General features: G+C 39.7%; 1 protein-coding gene and 1 pseudogene across 1 annotated transcript; both read right to left on the reverse strand.

Annotated features, from left to right (window-relative positions):
• Positions 1-1,369: 1,369 nt before the first annotated feature.
• Positions 1,370-2,060, reverse strand: LOC117386075 (E3 ubiquitin-protein ligase TRIM39-like; annotated as a pseudogene).
• A 677-nt stretch (positions 2,061-2,737) lies between these two features.
• c18h4orf54 (chromosome 18 C4orf54 homolog) lies at positions 2,738-10,348 on the reverse strand. The gene is made up of 2 exons (XM_033983380.2): positions 6,793-10,348; positions 2,738-3,635 (listed from the first exon to the last, which is right to left on the reverse strand). Exon 1 carries the CDS (start codon positions 10,346-10,348, stop codon positions 6,797-6,799), a length of 3,552 nt encoding a protein of 1,183 aa, XP_033839271.1. The 3' UTR covers positions 2,738-3,635; positions 6,793-6,796.
• Between the last annotated feature and the right edge of the window lie 6,744 nt (positions 10,349-17,092).

Consider the following 17,092-nt stretch of genomic DNA (forward strand, 5'->3'; position numbering starts at 1 on the left):
TTTTTCAGTTATACCATACCATATTGTCATCTTGTAATATGCCCCTGCCATCAGGGAAGAAAAAAAAACTTTTGATGGAATAACCTGGTCATTCAGTATATTCAGGTAGTCAGCTGACCTCATTCTTTGAGCACAGACTGTTGCTGAACCTAGACCGGACCAACTGCAGGAGGCTCATACCTATTTGCTTGGTTAAATCCAGGTGGCGACTTTTTTTTTTTTTTGGCCAGGCAGTGTATAAAACATAGTCAAATAATAAAATAAAAAAGTGCTGTTAATTCTATGATTAATTGAATTATTTTAATTGCAAAATTCCATATCCATAAAGCAAAATAATGAAAAAAAATAAAATAAATAAAAAACTAAAACAAGATTCAGTCTTTTTGTTAGAGTTAAACCATAGACCATTATGTTTAACTCATATTTTGAAACACACACAAAAAAGTCAAATTAAAAAAACAACAACATTCTAACCATTATCTGTATACCAAAGTTGAAATTCAATATTATAGTTGATTCAAAATTATTGTGCTCAGAAACAAAGCTTTTTATCAATAAAATACAACTTAAGGTAAAGGAATTAGGCTAGCAATTACCATAAGGGTATAACTAGTGCATGTCATTACAAAGTCATAGTGGAGGCGTCTCTTTATAGAAGGGAAATTAGTTGCATTATTTGCCACATTCCAATCCCAGGGAGGCTCAATTCACCACCTTTATTTTTGTAACTGAAATGATAAAAAAAAACAAAAAAAAAACATCTCAGCATGCATACATGTATAGGCTACTCATTTCTATAAAATGTAATTGAAATTGACAATAAATAGTATCTTTTGGAAGCTGCACATTGATATTAACTGAATATGCACATGCTGATATGGTGTGGGTTGATAGTGTAAAGAGAACAGTTTGTCAGTGAAAGCCGATGAGAAAATCAAATGTTACTTTGGACAGGTCCATCCTGATTCACTATATGTCCCAGCACACTTCTATTGTGTGTTGCTTAGAGCAACCATAAAATTTGATGAACACATTTTAATGTTTGCCTTTGTCGTGTTAATAAAAAGAAACACCTCAGCATCAGTGTCAGAACCTTGTGTACATGTGGTGGCACATACGCTGTGTAGTGATCATCTTGAAACCAAATTTTCCAGTATCCAGAGGTTATGTCTCCTCTCACAGGCACAGATGCAGTTTTAACATCAACTGCCTATCGTCTTTCTTTCTGAACATCCACCTCCCAAAAGTGTCGCCCAGAAGTGAACCCCAATATGAAATAGTCAATGAACCTTTCAGGGTTGTCTATGATCCATGGGTGCTCTGGATGTCAGCTGTGTCTATGTTAGCACAGTGCAAGCTGCACAGATCATCAGACCAAATGTCTAAATGCAGTGTTTGGGTCTAGGACCACTGGAGTGTAGGACACAAGATCTTTCATTTTGTTCCAGATGTTGAAGCCCAGGTTGCCCAGATGTTTAGCCACATCCACCAATGATCCAAAAGGCAGCTGTGGGACACTCTTTAAGGGGGCTTGCTGCACTCGTGCTGGATAAGCCCCTCTGTGCACTGGCCCTGTTGCTGTTTGTGCTCATGTGTTTGGCCTCACTGCTGTCTCATATCTCTGCACTTCCTAGTCTGTCCTGTAGGGGACTGTGTCGGAGCTGCTCCTTGTAGTCCTGTGCCACATCAATGGGGCTGAAGCTGTGCTTGTGGTGTGCTCTGGAATCTCGACACACTGGACAGATGGGCTGCTTGTGATCCACACATAAGAGCTGCAGTGTCTCTTTGTGCAGAAGGCAGTGAGGAGCTGGGAAAAGAGGCTGACCAGAGAGTTGTCCCACACTCAGCTGCTGAGAGAAGGTCTCACACAGGTTCTTTAGCACCAGTTTACAGGGAGGACTTAGAGGAGCACCTCTTACAGACAGGACACTCCCGGGTCACCTTCTGTGTCCACCAGTTCTGCAGACACACCTTACAGAAGCTGTGGCTGCATGACAGCACCACAGAGTCCTTGTAGACCTCCAAGCACACGGGACAGCTGAAATCCATATCTGGACATAAATACATACCTGCATTCGGGATTCACATACAAAACTACAGTGTCATATAGTTCAAACTTATCTTCACTTTGTCTTAGCTCATCTATTTCTTGACAGATTTGGTTTTAACCTCAGTGTACTTTCTGTTTAGACTCACAGCTCATTGTTTATGTTACTAAAGAATGTTGTCTTCCCTGAATGGCAGGTAACAGGACTTAAACAAATCTGTTACTGTTGGTAATGGTTAGAATTGACCCAAGCTTTCAAGAAAATCAAAAATTCACTAATCCATAATAGTCTGTAAGCCTATAAACTGGAAGATGCACCCAATCTTACACTTGAATGTGTATAAAATATTTCTTCCAAAATTATTTGAATGTACTTTACATCATCAGATTTGTTACTAGTAACCTCTCTATGAATTTTAATAATATTGATGTGTAATGATTCATATATGCTCTGTGGATGCACAGCAAATACAGTCAGACCTGTGTAACCAGACCCTGCCCCCTCACACTTCACACCCCCATAACCCAGTTTCAGATAGGCCTGAGCCAGAGGGAAGCTTTTAACTCCATCCCTGAGCCAGCAGGCATTCCAGAGTGATCCACGCTGAGTCATGCAGTTGTCCATATAAAAAATAAATACTTTACTTGAACAAAGGACATTTAATAGACCTTACTGTATTGCAAAATAAGTTTTGAAATTTGCAAAAGTTCTGATATTTATTGTATTTTTTCAGTGCACAAAAGACTTCAGTGTAAAACATCCCTGAAGTTTGATTAATTAAAAAATGCTAAATATTCATTATAACATTATTGCACTGTCTAAATGAAAATTCACATAAAGCAGTATGTATGCCTAACGGTATCATGGATCCAATGATATGCTATCTAAACATACTCAAACCCTCATCTACAATCAAATTACCAAGAGGCCCTGTGTATAACCTTACAGTAAACCATCACCTTTTCGGCAGAAATAGTATTACATAAATGTCAATATTCTTAAAAAGTGTTGAAAAGAAAAAAAAAACACAACCATAATAATGAGATAACATAAAGACACTTAAGTAAAATATTTTAAACTGATGAAAATTTACCATCACAGATGCATATATTATAATAATAATAATCTGGTATACAAATAAAAGCCATTGCATTATTAGATTACAAAATTTAGAAAACACAATATCACAACATACATTTCTTATCCTACTAAATTTCTTTTGAAATAAATGATGACCCCAATCATTGGGTATGCACTGTGATCCATTCACAAGCATAAGTGTTCAAGGATCCATAATAAGACTTTGAGACTATGAGACTATGCAATAGACATACCGTAAATTATTTTTTATTTTATATTATGTGGCATCAAATAAGAGTTATGGACTGGCCAGCAGATCCAAGGTTAGCTGAATCCCACAAAGCAGTCAGTTGTCACCAAGGTGACGTCGCCTCTGTAGTTCAAATATCTCCCAACCAAAAGTCCCCATTGTCTGCAGGGTAACTACTGCTGATGCCTCATTCATGGCTTCATCAGCTTGTTTTTTATGAAGGAAAAGGAGATGTCCATTTATTTTGAAGTTCATACCTGTTAAAAACAGATAATAACAACTTGAGTACTTTAACCAATTACAGTAAGCAATTTACATTTACTCTCCTACTGTCAATGAACATGTAGTCTATTAACAAACTACAAAGGTGTACTGCAGAGAGCCTTCTCCTTCTATCCATATCTGTTTACTTTACAAATAAAAGTGATCAGTGCGTTGTGCATGCTGTGTTTATGTAATTTCACCTCTTGGGCCATGTGAACCTGACTTCTCATTCTGGCTTTAAATGACAGGTCCTATAAAAAGCTTCTGACCCTGCTGCCACGGCGACCCGACTCCTGAAGACCAGTAACAGCTGAGGCTCACCACTGTACACTTTGCACACTAAGATACAGAGCCCTGTGGAACCGGACTGAACCAAGTCCATACAAAACTCTGTGTCTGAGTCCATCATTAACAAAAGTCAGGTCTATACTTGATGTTCTAAGTGTTTAATGCCATTCTGCATATTACTGTGATGCTAAATATGTAAATGTCACAGAATTTTCTCCATCTACAGTATAAGATACTGATGGTTTAAGTAAAACACAAATATTCATAAGATCTTGTTATTGCAGGTCCCATTCGGGATGCAACTGGTTTCATAACTGGAACTGGAGTGAAGGGTGGTAAAGTCTAATCCACATGACAGTATCCAAGCAGAGAGGACAAATGCTTATTGACTGCTACAGCCCATCTTAAATACACTGCATGTCCACATGCATGGTTCTATAGCCATTTTTTGTTATAAAGCGGCATTTAGTTTGTATTTTTCCATCACTTAAAAATTATATTTAAAATAGGCCAGATTTTTTACCCTTACATATAGTTTGCTTACTACCCGGAGTTCAAATGGACGTGACTGACAGATAGATTAGATTAGAAGCAAACAATATATCACAAGATACACTGCAGATTTCTGCAGAATCATTGAGTGAAGCACTAAACTCTGCTCATCTGACTTGAGAAAGATGTTAGATGACCAATGAGCTTCATTTTACAAGTGCCACTGAAAAAAAAAAATATATATATATATATAAATAAATAAATAAATAAATATAAATATATATATATATATATATATATATATATATATATATATATATATATATATATATATATATATATATATATATATATATATATATGATTGCATGATCACATTTGCTCAAATTTGAGATGTTAAGGAGGGCATGGAGACCAGGCTGATATCTGTGTAAAAATACAGAGATAACATTCTGGATATGCCAGGTAATATAGATGTAGATTCTTCATAAACTTGCTTATGTCTTGCAGCATTTACTAGAGTTTCAAGTTGAAGCTTTAAATTAAATTAACAGGTCAAATTATATTTGGTGAATCTCTGACCTAAGCTATCCATCTGATTTGAGACACTATGTATGTCATGATATTGGGTGAATGCCCATGAGTCTGTATATTTCTCCTCAACTATCTACACACGTGGACAAAATTGTTGGTACCCGTCATCGGTTAATAAAAGAAAAACTCACAGTGGTCATAGAAATAACTTTAATCTGACAAAAGTAATAATAAATAAAAATTCTATGAAATTTAACCAATAAAAGTCAGACATTGCTTTTCAACTATGCTTCAACAGAATTGCTTAAAAAATAAACTCATAAAACAGGCCTGGACAAAAATGATGGTACCCCTAGGAAAGACTGAAAATAATGTGACCAAAGGTACATGATAATGCAAGGTGTGGCCACTGATTAGCATCACAGGTGTCTACAATCAGTCACTGGGCCTATATATAGGGCTACAGTTCGTCAGTGTGCTGTTTGGTGACATGGTGTGTACCACATTCAACATGGACCAGAGGAAGCAAAAGAAAGCATTTCAGGAGATTAGAAAGAAAATTATAGACAAGTATGTTAAAGGTAAAGGCTATAAAACCATCTCCAAGCAGCTTGATGTTCCTGTGACTACAGTTGCACATATTATTCAGGAATTAAAAATCCATGCGACTGTAGCTAGTGTCCCTGGATGTGGCTGTAGGAGGAAAATTGATGACAAATCAAAGAGACGGATAATACAAATGGTAACAAAAGAGCCCAGAAAAACTTCTGAAGAAGGTGAACTTCAAGCTCAAAGAACATCAGTGTCAGATCGCACCATCCGTCGTTGTTTGACCCAAAGTGGACTTAATGGGAGACGACCAAGGAGGACACCATTGTTGAAAACAAATCATAAGAAAGCCAGATTGGAATTTGCCAAACTACATGTTGACAAGCCGCAAAGTTTCTGAGAGAATGTCGTATGGATAGATGAGACAAAAATTGAACTTTTTGCCACAGCACATCAGCTCTATGTTCACAGACAGAAAAATGAAGCATATCAAGAAAAGAACACTGTTTCTACTGTGAAACATGGAGGAGGCTCTGTTATGTTCTGGGGCTGCTTTGCTGCATCTGGCACAGAGTGTTTTGAATCTGTGCACGGTACAATGAAATCTCAATACTATCAAGGGATTCTAGAGTGAAATGTGCTGGCCAGTGTCAGAAAGCTTGGTCTCAGTCGCAGGTCATGGGTTTTGCAACAGGACAATGACCCAAAACACACAGCTAAAAACACCCAAGAATGACTAAGAGGAAAACACTGGACTATTCTAAATTGGCCTTCTATGAGCCCTGACCTAAATCCTCTTGAGCATCTTTGGAAGGAGCTGAAACATGCCGTCTGGAAAAGGCACCCTTCAAACCTGTGACAACTGGAGCAGTTTGCTCATGAAGAGTGGACCAAAATACATGCTGAGAGGTGCAGAAGTCTCATTGACAGTTACAGGAATCAAATACAAAATATTAAGTTAAGGGTACCATCATTTTTGTCCAGGCCTGTTTCATGAGTTTATATATATATATATATATATATATATATATATATATATATATATATATATATATATGTGTGTGTATGTATATGTTGAAGCGTGATTGAAAAGCAATATCTGACTTTCATTGGTTAAATTTCATAAAATGTTTATATATTATTACTTCTGTCAGATTCAGGTTATTTCTGTGACCATTGTGAGATTTGCTTTCATTAACTGATGGGTACCAACAATTTTTTCCATGTGTGTATTGCACAAGGGAAAATCACAAATATTACAATCACAAATCACAATATTACCCTCACCTCTTCATCTGTGCTCCACCACAAAGCTCATGGTAGTCCCATCAAAGGAGGGCGGGGCAATGATGCGGGGACCTTGTTGGGGAGACGAGATGCTGATGAAGGGCTGCTTCAGGGCGGAGTACCCCTGGGGCGTCCTGCTGGTGGAAGGTTGAGCCGTTTGTGGAGACTTGCCTGTGGCCATGTAGTATGGACTCTCCATGTAAGGGGCCTCACTTTGTTGAGGAGGGGTTTTGTCCGGGGGGTCTGAATGCACTGACATCTGTGACGTGACCAAGGTGCGGGCTGGGATGACCGTGGGAGGCATAAACCCGGGATAGATCATGTAGGTGTGTGCGTATGCCCCGGGACTTATGGCCAGAGAGGACATAGGAACAGGTGTCATTGGAGCTGGGGGTAGCGGAACATCCACATATTGTCCTGTTTCAGGGTCAAATAGGCGCTTACTAGTGGGTTGCATCGGGGTCTCAACTAAGTAGTAGTTCCCCGTAGTAGGGTCAAGCAGCATTTTCCTTTGGGTGGGCTGAAAATGATCCAGAGATGGTGCTGGGGTAACTGCTGGGGAGAAGCAATAGAGTTGATTAGTTGTGATGCCCATTGGTAATGAATGGTATATGGCTGCCGTTGGTGTTTCAGGCGTTTCCATGACAATGCTGGTGGGAAGGTTGTCCTGAATAGTGGCCCGGGCTGGTCCAGGTGGGGTGCGAGATTTAAAGGTGTGCACTGAAGATGCGTCAGGAGGTGGAACTTGTTTTGGTGCAAATTTGACAGGTATAGTTAAATAGTTCTCATGGTCGGACATGGCTTGCTCCTGGTTCGCGCGCTCTTCTTCTTTAGAGTCAGCTCTGTCCAGTCCACTGAGTCGTCCCATAGTGGTCCTTAGTGATGTTGGCAGCTTTGGGGACTTGGGGGTGAACGTCTTTGTGCCATAAGGGGATTGGGTGGCTTGGTTTTCAGCTTTCATAGTCTTCATTATAAACCTGTCATCATGGCTGCTGCTGTGGCCAACCTGTTCCTCATGTCTCACTAGTGACTCCAGCTTTTCACTGCTGCAATCTTTAGCTGAAGGCTTATCCTGTTCTTCATTAATAAGAGGCAGCACATGACTGTCCATCACTGGGTTTGGCTCACTTTTCCGTTTCCACTCATTCTTTTCAAAAACATACAGTTGCTCCATTGTTTTCACAGCTGCTTGTAACTTCTCTAAAGCCACTTGGTTGGTTAGTTTGTCTGTCTTTTTATCTAAATTGTCCTTGTCTTGCTTCCATGCAGCCACTTTACTTTCAATTTTAGATCCACTGCCTCCATCAGAGGAATTAGACCTTCCAGTTGCTCTTAAGTGAGTCCCTTTAGCGCCCTCAGGTGATGACCTTTCAAAGTCCTCCCTTTTGCACAAATCAATAATATTATCTGAGGGTTTCCCGTTATTATTAGTGTTCACAGATTGACATTTGATCACGATAGGTGAGACGGAAGTAGAATTTCTACCTGATGTTTGCCTTTTAGATTCTGTTTGGCTGTCAGAGGTGGCCAATGTTGTTTTATTGTCGTTGTTATCCAAAGATACAAAGTGATACGAGCTTTTCACAAGCTTTCTTACGTCTCTAACCTGGTGTATGGGCGTCTGCAGCTTGCCTTTATTATCTCGTATATCTCTGACCATAAAATGTGGAACTTTATCTGAGCACTCACCCTTCAGAGCCGCAGCGAGAGTCAGAGATTTGTAGTCCTCGGTCCTGCTGCAGCCTATATTCGGAGCGCGTAGTCGAGTCACACCAAAAGGCTCGTTTTTACCACTTCTCAGATTGATCTTAATCTCAGGAGATTTAGTAGTGACATTTCTGGAGTCTGGCACGAACAGTCTATTGTCTGAGCGCGCTTCTACGCTCCCCTCGTGCCCCAAAACGGGGCTGTCTTGCCGCTGCTCTTCGCTGGACAGCTGCTGGATACTTGGCAAAAACAAACTCGACATTTTCGTGAGTTTAACTCCACTCTGATCAGAGTCGTTCGCCTCGAGTGCGCTCTGAACACCTTTACGATCCTTTTGAAACTCTAGATCGTCGTCCTTCCAGCATCTGAATGCGCTATTTTGGCTATGAAGCAGCGTGTTTTTAGACGCGTCCAATGCACCTTTTTTAGTATCGATTCCAGCTTCATTCGCGTGCTCCAACGCGACAGAGGCTTGTCTGTGCGCCCTGTCACTCTTAGTATCACACGAGCCGCTGTCCACCAAGTCTCCCAATTCATCCACGCACATTATTGCGAGGTCAGAGCTGCTCTCTGAAAATTTAGAGCTCTGCCTGAGCAGTTCTCTGCCTCCTTTACTCGCTTTGGCAGTGTCCTCTTGTGCGTTGGGCTCGCTAATCTCCCCTCTTTCCATTTTGCGCTCCTGCTCAAACTGCATCTTCTTCGAAATAACATTTTTAATCAGGCTGGATGCGAATATGGCTTTCTTATGCTCCATGGTTTTTTGACAGGGCGGCTTGGTGGCGGCTCCTAATCGCCACTGCCTGCTCCCTGCCACTGCGTTGGTAACTTCATCCTTGGAACGTGATCCGGCTGCTGTTGCGCTTTGGGCAAACATCGGGGGTCTGTCAGCTCCGGCCACTCCAACATTGCAGCGGAAATTGAGCGTCTCTGTGAGCCTGATCACTCCGCTGTGACCCTGCCCCAGTTTCCCCATGAACCCCAGCTGCGTTTGTGGATTCCCATTGAGAGTGAACCCAGTGAAACTCCTGTTCTCCAAACTCTGTCGAGACACCACTCGCTTATCCACGTTGCCGTACTTTAGGTCAACAAAAGACCACTTCTCTGATGCAGATGATTCACTTGACGTGCTAAAGTTAATAGTGTCAAAGTATGGATATGCTAAACTTTTAAAAGCCTTGGCCGTGAGGTTGCGCACTTCCTTGTCTGCGTCGTCGAGCTCACTCACAGCACTGGACGTCCCACTGGAGTCGGTCACTTCTCTACCGCGTAATTTGGCGCCAAAGTGCACCCTTCCCGGTGCTGCTATAAAGCACTTGGCCGCGTCCCCATCCACTCCCCTGAAAAGGTATCCACTCACGTCGCCATGGTAGACCAGGTTGTCCCCCCCGGTCTGGGAAGTAGTTCTGATTGACAGGTGGATCTGCTGTTGTGGCTGAGATTGACTACTGGAAACATGTGGGCTGCTCTTCTTCTCATTCACAACTTTGCTTCCGTTTTGCTCAAATGCGTCATAGTCCACAAAGGAAAACACCTGGTTGTCCTCCCAGCCCACACTCACATCGTTATCCCCCTCGTCATCTGACAGTTCAGTCAGTTGGATCTCATGTGTGGTAATGTAATGAGACTCGTCCTCTGTGACGCACGGTACGCCAAAAAGCAGCAAACTTACATCGCCATCTTCATCCTCTACGTCATCCTCCTCAGCCCTCTTCTCCACACTCCTTTCCTCCTTTACCTCGCCACCTTCCTCATCCTTCCCCTGCCCCATGTCCCTCTCTTCTCTGGAGTCCACATCCACGTACGTACTCTCTGGGTTGTCGCCCCTCGCACAGCTTTGGCGGGTCCTCATAACTGGACTAGCATTTGTTACGCGCACCGCGGAGTCCTAGACCAGGCAGTGATGACACGCTCCAAACATTCCCCCCTCAGCGCCACCAGTCCAGGGCTAAAAAGAGAAAGAGACATTACTAAGGAGTGTCTCGGCCACGCGCGTCAATATGCTCATCAGTGGTGAATCAAATAGTAGACATGACCGATTCATTTTGGTCCCCACTATTTGAGGACAACATCATATGTGACCAAAGGCTAAAGTTTGCATCGGCTGCAAAATGTTTCAGTGTATTGAGGTCCCCATAAATCACAACTGTCCCGTAAATGCACTGCTGACATATGTGTATTTATAGTTTACTGTACACGACAGTGATTCAGTTCTAGTACTTTGGGGCCAGACAGCCTTCAGGAGTAAAGCCACAGTATGCACCAAAGCGCCCAGGAGTTATAGAGCAGAGACATGGCTTGGATTTTGGACTTAAACTAAAAACAAAATATATAAACATACTTCAATATAGTATCACTACAGTAACCACCACGTCAAAATAGTTTATGTAGGCATATACAAAGAAAGAGTTTTCTTGTTGTATCTTGTATCCACATTTACAAGACTCCACTGTGGAACATTCAAGGCAAAAAAGCAATATCATGGGGACAAGATAGTGGTGTGCTCACCATCAGAAAAATTACATAGTGAAAACATACAATACAAATACAACAGCATACACCTGTAATAACACATCTACATAGCAAGACATAACCTACTATATTACTCTAAATGTTTGCCTGTCTTTGCTTTCAACATACATGCAAGATATGACTTCCATGAGATGAACGATTTGATTAGAATCCAGATTATGTTATCAGTGCTAACGATTATACTGGAGTTTCCTGAGAGTGGTCCTGGACCCACTCCTCAGCAGCTGGTTTTAAAAATACACAAGCGCCTGACAAGACGCGTGAGCGGACTATATGTTACTGTTGGCACTGTATGTATGGACCATTGTGACGCCTTGCACATTAACACCTTCTGGTCATATGGTGTCCTGTACAATCCGTGTGTGGCACTGGCCTGACCACCCAGGCTAGACATGGGTTATTTTAGGGGAAAGATGTCCTGGTTTAATCCTTGCTATAGATCATTTTGCCTAGCCTTAATAGTTATAGATTGGCAATTCCAGAGCTGAAATTTTCCACAAGATTCTAGTGAAGGTGTGTGGAGTTTAAAAACACAGTGGATCACTTCCTGTATTGCCACATTTCTGTATGAGAGAAGAACTCAGTCATCGTGTATTAAACATGTGTGAATGAAACAACACACAACTATAGGTATGTTTTTGATGAGGAAAGGACAATATAACATAGATCAGAAAAACATAATTTAGTCCCTTAATCTGTTGAATACAGGTTGCTGCATTGTACTATTTCAATTTATTGACAACTTTGTATTTCAGTTATGTTGGGTCTGTTTAGCCATTTGTGCACATCCCATACAATGATGTCACCTGTCAATAGACCTAAAATATCCTCAGCGATTTCAGGTAGGACAATTCAGCACCATGGACAGCTCACTTTGTCGTCGCATTCTTTTCCCATACCATTGAGAGGAAGGGTATTAGGTGGTGGTGGCAAGCATCTTATAAAGAACTTCCAACTTGTGTAGATTTGGAATGTTTTCTCCCCCTCTCCCGTTTCCACTAATTATATGGGTTCAGAATTCAGAAGATTATCAGACCGGTAACACTTTTAGAAGCCTATGCACAACCTTCTGCTCCACCTCTGATCCTTTATCATATGATTTGGCCATAAAGAAGTAACGCTCATTCTGATAATTTCTAGGGATTGTCCGATTTGTTGAGCTGATACCAATCTCGATATTAAAATATCAATTGCAACATAAATTATGTTAAGTGAAAGAATAGTTCACAACTTATCTTTTCACTTTAGTAAAAATAATAACAAAATCTATTTATATAATCATTTGTTGCATGATTGTGTAAACATAAAACCATATTTTTAGCCAAATTGCTCTTCTATTTTTATTTAGACTATTCAAAAAGATAATTTGATTCACTGCGAACAAACTGGGAGTGGTGCAGATATTACTGATGTTTGATATTGGACCAATATGATATCTGAGGAACCCCCTAGTATCACTGATGCTGATATTGGAATTGATATATTGCCTATCCCTAAGTATTTCTGCATTTTTAGGGCTGAATTACTTGAATTAGTTTTAATCTTACATTGATTTAAGCAGTAAACAATGAATGAATAAACAATGAATAAACAGTGCTTACGTGTGCAAAATCATACAAAATAATAATTTTTCTTTCACCTTATCATAAAATCCAGTCCAGGGCCAGTCTGGACATGCCAACACCCAAACCACTCCACCGTCCAGTCTGCTTGAAATGAATAACTGGACTTGGTTTCATGCCAGGACATTAGACTTCCACACAGTAACTACGGGGGGTCCGCAGATTCCCTCTCTCACCCCCACTTCTTAGGACGGTGCCAGGAGCGGTGTAACCCGGTAGACCCAGACTGAGCAACCCGAGCTGGACCAGGCCTGCATGAGTGACACCCTGCTCTGCTTGTGTCAATAGAGTGTGACAGCAGCATGCTCAACCGACACCTCTATGTATTTTAATATCCAGCATGCAGCTCAGAAAATAGCACATTTCAATAGCTTAGAAAATCTTTGACCTAATTAAGACTCTCGAAATCAGTGAATATTAATAAAAGTGTTGTTACCATGGCAATAGATACACTAATTGCTAAACCGTATCCAAAGTGCTGTTTATGAGCGTTATAATTTCAGGAGTAGAGAAATGAGATCTGCTGTGATTAGTTACACGTCTGCCCACAGTCTAAACTATTTTAAACACCTGCTTCATTACATTAGGCCAATAGACACTTACTTGACACTGACCTGTTTATCCATGTTGCTACTGCACACTGCAAAATTTAAGAATGACATTTTAGTTTATTAGTTAAAGGTGCACTATGTAACCTTTCTGGGGAGCGGTCTGCTACGTTCTTGGAGATGGAGATGTTATTGCTTTGCCACAAATGTCCCATAGTATGACAGTGAACTTATCCATCTTGTATTTATTCAAGTCTGGGTGGTTTATTGCTAAAATGAACACTTTGAAAAACATGCATTCATATGATGAGCAAGATTCACCTCTCCACAGATCTGACCTATAACTTGGCTTGATGGCAGTAGATATTCTACAGTATGGTATTAAACTTAAGGCTTCCTCAACCAGACTAGTTACATAATGCACATTTTACTATAAAAACAGTAGACATGTATCTTTTGTTGTTTGATTTATTCTTTTTGATGGTCAGATCGATAAGGCAGATAACATCATTTATAATTTTGAAGACAAGGCTAGATGCTTCTGCACTTCTGTGTTTAATATTACTTCTGTTTACTTCATGTGTCATTCTTGAACCAAGACATTTACAGGTATGTTTTAGCACATTCCTGATGAATTGCTAATGCCTACCCCATTTTTTATGTTTATTTATCTGAACTAGAACACCATTTAATATGATTTTAAAGGAGAATGATTCATATAGCAAAAAATGTGTAGCTGACAATAATCCACTCCCATTTAGCAACTATAGGCATTCTACAAAGTTGACCCATACATGCATATCCATGAGACACTGAGACATGCAGGCAGACTTCACACAGAGTGTCAGCCAACCCTATAACCTCAGTGACCTTCTTACTTGGAAACCCAACAGTATAATATTGGCTGGGTATGTAGCTCTGGACTAAAGTGACTTTCAGTTTGTTTACTCCAAAGTTCAAACTCTTCTTTGAAGCATACAAGCACATTTTTTTCTGACAGATATTGTCTGTAGACCTCTCACTTAAATAGCCTCAAGCTGATCGAGACAATCCAGTCAGCTATTTCAGATATGTGTTGCTATTGTCCTCTACCGCTTTACATCTTAGCAGCAGAATCATCAGCCACCTCAGTCTCCATCTCCTCCTCACCACAACCAGTATAAGCTGAGGGTAATACTCTCAAAAACAAATATCATATAACAACAACAACAACAACAACAACAACAACAACAACAACAACAACAACAACAACAACAACAACAACAACAACAACAACAACAACAACCACCACCACCACCACCACCACCACCACCACCACCACCACCACCACCACCACCACCATCATCATCTAAGTTTGCTAAAGCTTTTCAAGTTTAAAAACAAAATCAATTTTGGGCTGTGCAATAAATCAAATTTTAATTAAGATTCAGTCAATTGTAATCATCCATGATCAGTGTCTTTTTTATTTGAGGTCTACAGCTAATCCTCTATCTATTAAAATGTTTTAAATTATAATATAAATATTAAATAAATATAATTTATAAATTAATTAATACATTTTAAATATTATGGTACTGAAATATCAGTCTTATTAATGTTCATGAAATCAATACTGAAAACCACTATTAATTTTAATAAGCCAGAATAAATCAAATAGAAAATTGTGATTGATAAATACGATATTTGAGATGTATTTATAATACACTATTCCACATACTATAGTTTTAACATAACAGCAGGATGGTCTCGATAAGTACTGTCAACGTGTTAAGGCTTGCCGCATCAACATGAACTTAAAATACATTTGGATCATGATAATTATTCCCATGAGTCCATTCTAAGCTCTTCCAGGTGAAACTATGCCCCAAACACCATCAACCCTCACAAACAAAGAGTATATTTAGAGTTCTATTTCAGTGATGTGGATACAGTTACCTATGAGTCCACAGGAAACCAGCTGGCCCTCAAAGCTGACAGCACATTCGTCAAAACAGATTAAGGAAGTGGCAGGAGTAGCTAACAAGATGGCTCCAGTGAGAAAAGACACACTTTTTCACTGGGGTAATACCACATTGACTGTGTCGATGTGCTGGCTAAGATTCTTGTAAAACTGTATCTGTCTGTGAAGAAAGATATCTCATTTAAGAGAGATATCTCATTTAACAGCCAATTGGCAATTTAATTCTGAGCCATATGATGATCAGGAATAACTGGTAACACTATGTAACTACACTTTAATAAGCCTTAACAAAGCATCACCAAAGACTTCATAATGAACAAATGATTCAGGCTCAATAATTACTTAATTAATACCCTAACTCCTAACCCCTTAATTAAGTAGTTACAAGGCCTGAATAATTCTTAATAAACTATTTGTTCATTATGAATTAAATCTTTGTTCACACTTTATTAAGGCTAACTAGGGTGTAGTTATTAGTAGTACAGAATAACCCTGACTACTTAGAGGTTTTCAAATGATAAACACTGCAGCATTTCATCTCACATCTTTATAGTGCTCTAGAAGTATTATTGGCTTTGGGCAGTTAGAATCCAATGCAGTTTGGCAACCTATGCAATCAGTGACAACGTAGGTTAAAGGATGTAGGCTACAGACCTGTCACAATAATGTGTTATTGTCCCATTGTGCAATTATTACAGAAAATGCCACAATGGATAATGATATTGAAATAATTCTGTATTTAGAAGCAGTGAACTGCCACTACCTACAGATACAGAAATCAGGTAGCCAAACTATTACTACAAGTACTGTAGCCTGTCATCATCAAATGTGTCATATTTGGCATCTCATTGGTGCCAAAAACTGCAATGAACACTTCCAAAGTCGACACTGATACTCAAAGCACATGGGGTCAGTCAGGCTAGTGTACTGTAAATGCAATTGTTATATGCCATTTAATTAAATATTATTTTCTCCTCTTAAAGCATTCAACTGTTGCAGAAGGGCCATGTCTGGGAACAGAGTTCCTGACATGCTCATGAAAATTGTTTACTGGTTTGCAACTTCTACCTATGAAGGTAAAATTGTTAAAATCGAAGATTGACAACATTGTAGTACATAGTCATTGCGTATCCATGAGGATAAAATGAACTGGCAACAAAATGAAACCAAGCTTATCACAGAATTGAATTCATTAGTCATCCTATAACCCAAATTATTACCTCACCAAGCTTAAAAGTATAGAAATCAGTTGCTATTTATATTTTCCATGCATTGACAAATGTGGGCAATTACTCATTTATGTTGCAGTTATGAAATTACTCTACAGGAATTTTATTGTTCAAAAATACACTGAAAAACATGCATTCTTGTCTCCAAGGAGAAAGATGGTTTTATGGCATATTGTGGAATATTGCAGGCAAAGCTCCCTTGAGCTAAAAATCCCACTAGAAAAGTTACAGTTTGCACCTTTAAAATAAAATTCTGAACAAGGGATAAGATCTACAGCTGTTGAGCAGTGCATGATTGTGGAGCAAATCGTTTTCTAGAGAATACTGTGTAACCCTATATGGGACATGATGCAGGGATGTGCTTCCCATGTGTGCTGACTCAAGGTAAAGTTAGGTCACAGCTCCCCGGGTTGTGAATAAAATGTTATAATGCAATACTTTTCTAATTATTGCAGCATGATTTTTGTGAGTTTAAAATCAACCATATTTTTATGTTTCTAGATCCCCACGTGATCGTGACGTGCATTCCACTAGGAGGCACTGATGGAACAGAAACAGAAAAGCATGTAACCTACAGGGCTTTTTCTATCAAACATAAATAGCTTGAATAAGTTCAAAGTTTTGCCTGACTTTAATATGGTTTTATTTCTATATCAGTAAAATAGGTACTAAGTTTTGGGTAACATGCAGAAAAAAGAAAGCAAG

Source organism: Periophthalmus magnuspinnatus, chromosome 18, assembly GCF_009829125.3.
Source record: "Periophthalmus magnuspinnatus isolate fPerMag1 chromosome 18, fPerMag1.2.pri, whole genome shotgun sequence".
NCBI lineage: Eukaryota > Metazoa > Chordata > Actinopteri > Gobiiformes > Gobiidae > Periophthalmus > Periophthalmus magnuspinnatus.

Coding starts and splice junctions, on each gene's coding strand:
- c18h4orf54 (XM_033983380.2), bottom strand. CDS start 10,348: ATGAGGACCCGCCAAAGCTGTGCGAGGGGCGACAACCCAGAGAGTACG.